Source organism: Branchiostoma belcheri, unplaced genomic scaffold (assembly GCF_001625305.1).
Source record: "Branchiostoma belcheri isolate BF01 breed outbred unplaced genomic scaffold, Haploidv18h27 scaffold78, whole genome shotgun sequence".
NCBI lineage: Eukaryota > Metazoa > Chordata > Leptocardii > Amphioxiformes > Branchiostomatidae > Branchiostoma > Branchiostoma belcheri.
This window is the reverse complement of record NW_017804442.1, coordinates 220900-223532: the sequence shown is the minus strand read 5'-3', so window position 1 is coordinate 223532 and position 2633 is coordinate 220900. Positions and strand designations below refer to the sequence as shown.

At 40.2% G+C, this 2633-nt stretch overlaps 1 protein-coding gene across 1 annotated transcript in view; it reads left to right on the top strand.

Annotated features, from left to right (window-relative positions):
• The first annotated feature begins 1802 nt into the window (after nucleotides 1–1802).
• Nucleotides 1803–2633, top strand: part of LOC109485684 (AMME syndrome candidate gene 1 protein-like) — a 2924-nt gene continuing 2093 nt past the window's right edge. Inside the window, exon 1 of the mRNA XM_019789351.1 lies at nucleotides 1803–2011. Coding sequence (XP_019644910.1) covers nucleotides 1803–2011 — 209 coding nt within the window. The remainder of the gene's footprint in view (nucleotides 2012–2633) is intronic.

Here is a 2633-nt window from a genome sequence, read left to right as displayed (position 1 = left end):
TCAACGCAGCTTGCTGTCTTATTTTTATCGTTGTATTTGTGTTGTATTTCTATTGTACAAAGAGGTGGTGGAAGATAAGCATAAATACAAGTTCTTTTCCTCAGCTTGTCCTAAAGGTTATCAGAAGCGGCGTGGAATCTGCTACAAGGTATTCCTCACTCGTACGGACTTCTTCAGAGCGGGCACTACCTGCCGTCAAGATGGCGGCGTCCTCGCCATGCCAAGAGACGCTGAGACCAACGCCTTCCTGAAGTCCCTGTTTCAGCAGGCCACTGGCTCTCTTGAAGCATTCTGGCTCGGCCTCTTCGGTCGGCGCAACGAGCGAGGGTTCAAGTGGGCGGATGGCACTGTCCTTGGGCCGTACACCGCGTGGGCTCCAAAAGAACCACGCAAGCGGGAGACCCAAGAAGACTGCGTTCTATACCAACCAATTGGCACCTGGAACGACGTACCTTGCAATTTCCCTCGCAAATTCATTTGCCAAGTTATTCCAGGTAATTCCTACTAATCTAAACGAAACACGTCATTTGAGAATGATGACATTCTTTCGCGTTTTAAAGGTAACGCATTTGCCAATGTTTTAGCTATTATTGCTACGGGTACTAAAGCAGTCAGAACATCCACATTTCACTGATGGCGACTTTGTTGTTTCTGTTACAGGGTGTACCTAGGCCATGGCCGAGCGCTCACCGCCACTGTTCTCCGATGATTCTCTAAAATTCGACGACTTGAAGGTAGAAAACTTAGCATGGACACGTCTAATTTGACCACAGAGGCAACTTACTGAAATTAGTCGTCGTACTAGTCTTTAGCTTAGACTGAGTTCCTATTGAACACTTTGTAACGCTGGGCGATAGGCCATCGCTGTTTCTTGGTTTGTATACTGAACAGTGTTTTCACTCCGCTAAAAGAGGATTACAGACAATTTCCTGACTATTAATGTCTGCCATTATAAAGAAATGGCAATTAGCGAGTCATGAACATATTATAATTAAAACACAAAATGTAAAATATCATCTACATTGAGTACTCATGTGGTACATGTAACTATTTACTAATTTTATAGAAGTTCTATTCTAAAAGTAATTTGATGCTTCAAACAGTAGAACATGTTTCTATTTTATAATACCTACATATACATGATTTTAATGCACATACTTATGCTATTGTTACCCAAGAATTCATTGCAATTTATGTGAACATTCTGAATATCCACAGCCTTTATTTGAGGCAGAGTATGGCCCATGTCTATATTGATAACAGAGAACATGGGAATTATAATGAAAGAATTGTAATATAAAATTCAGTGCTACACTTCGCTTTACCATACTAGTAAGTGTTTAAGAAGCATTAATTCTACATAACACTTTAATGTCATTTTTTTCAAGAAGTAGGATCAAATATTGACAAGAAATCCTTAACTAAGCTGATGTAATGCAGACGGAAAATAAGTGCACCAGAAAGTATGTACAAAAGGTTTTTGGAAAAAATAAAGGAATTTCGATTACATGTTATTCTTTGGGTTGTTCCTCCTGGCTGACTGGCTTATATATCCAATGGAGCCCAATATAAATGCATACTAGTAGTACACAAGGCAGCAATGTATACTTACAAATTGAAAGTAGAATAATTTAACATTCAAAAACACAGCAATCCATAAAGCTAAAAGCCAAAACTAAGAATCATCGCCCTTACACCCAGCCAAGTTGGAAAACGAGATGTCCCCAATGGAATTAGCAGCAATTGTATGGACACGTTCACTAGTACGTAAATATACCAATAGACACAGATAGTACAACAGTATGGCCGGCAGTGTCTGCAATGAGAACAAACATACGGACATCCAACGTGAAAGCAGCGGCAACAAGCCGAGTCTATACTCCATGAATGAAGAGGAGAGGAGGAGGCTGGTGGTTAGCACCGAGATGTGCTGCTTCTGTTTCGACGTGCTGTACTGCCATTTGAACAACCTCAAGCAGCCCAAAGTGCCGAGGTTCACCAACGAACCACAGTAAGTCACTTCCCTCCAAAACTTAAGATTGTTTCGTCTTTCTGTTGCGACCAAAGATCTACACCAGAAGCTACACAGAACGTCAACTTTTGAGAGAGAATATAGACTATTATAGTGCGTATAAAGCACTATATACAGCTTAACAGATAACATTCAGAGGTCGCTTCGCGAGTTCTAAATTTAGACAGAGGTCGCTGCAGCAATGGTGGGTCAATGTTTTTCATGCCTCTCGGCTTGCTAGTGCTTGGGGGCTGCTCTATCAATTTTAACCCACCCGATATGTCTGGTACAGTGTCAATTGGATACACATGATAAATTTGCAATTGTAAAATTAAGGTAATTACGGTCACTAAAGTATGACGTGAATATACATTATTCAGCCTTACGTTGTCTCATACAAAATAGTAACATCCATAGTTAGACCAGAAAAAGTCAGTGTTTGTTTGTTGATAGGTATATGTTTATATTATCATGTTTAAAGAAGGAAAACATATTGTTTTTGCTCTGTTTCTTCTTCTCAAAGCAAATAAGGTCAATGACCTGAACCACGTCTGTCAACATGGTAACTGGTGTTGGGTTACATCATGTTGCAATTTTATAGCAGGAGGAATTTTGACTCCTG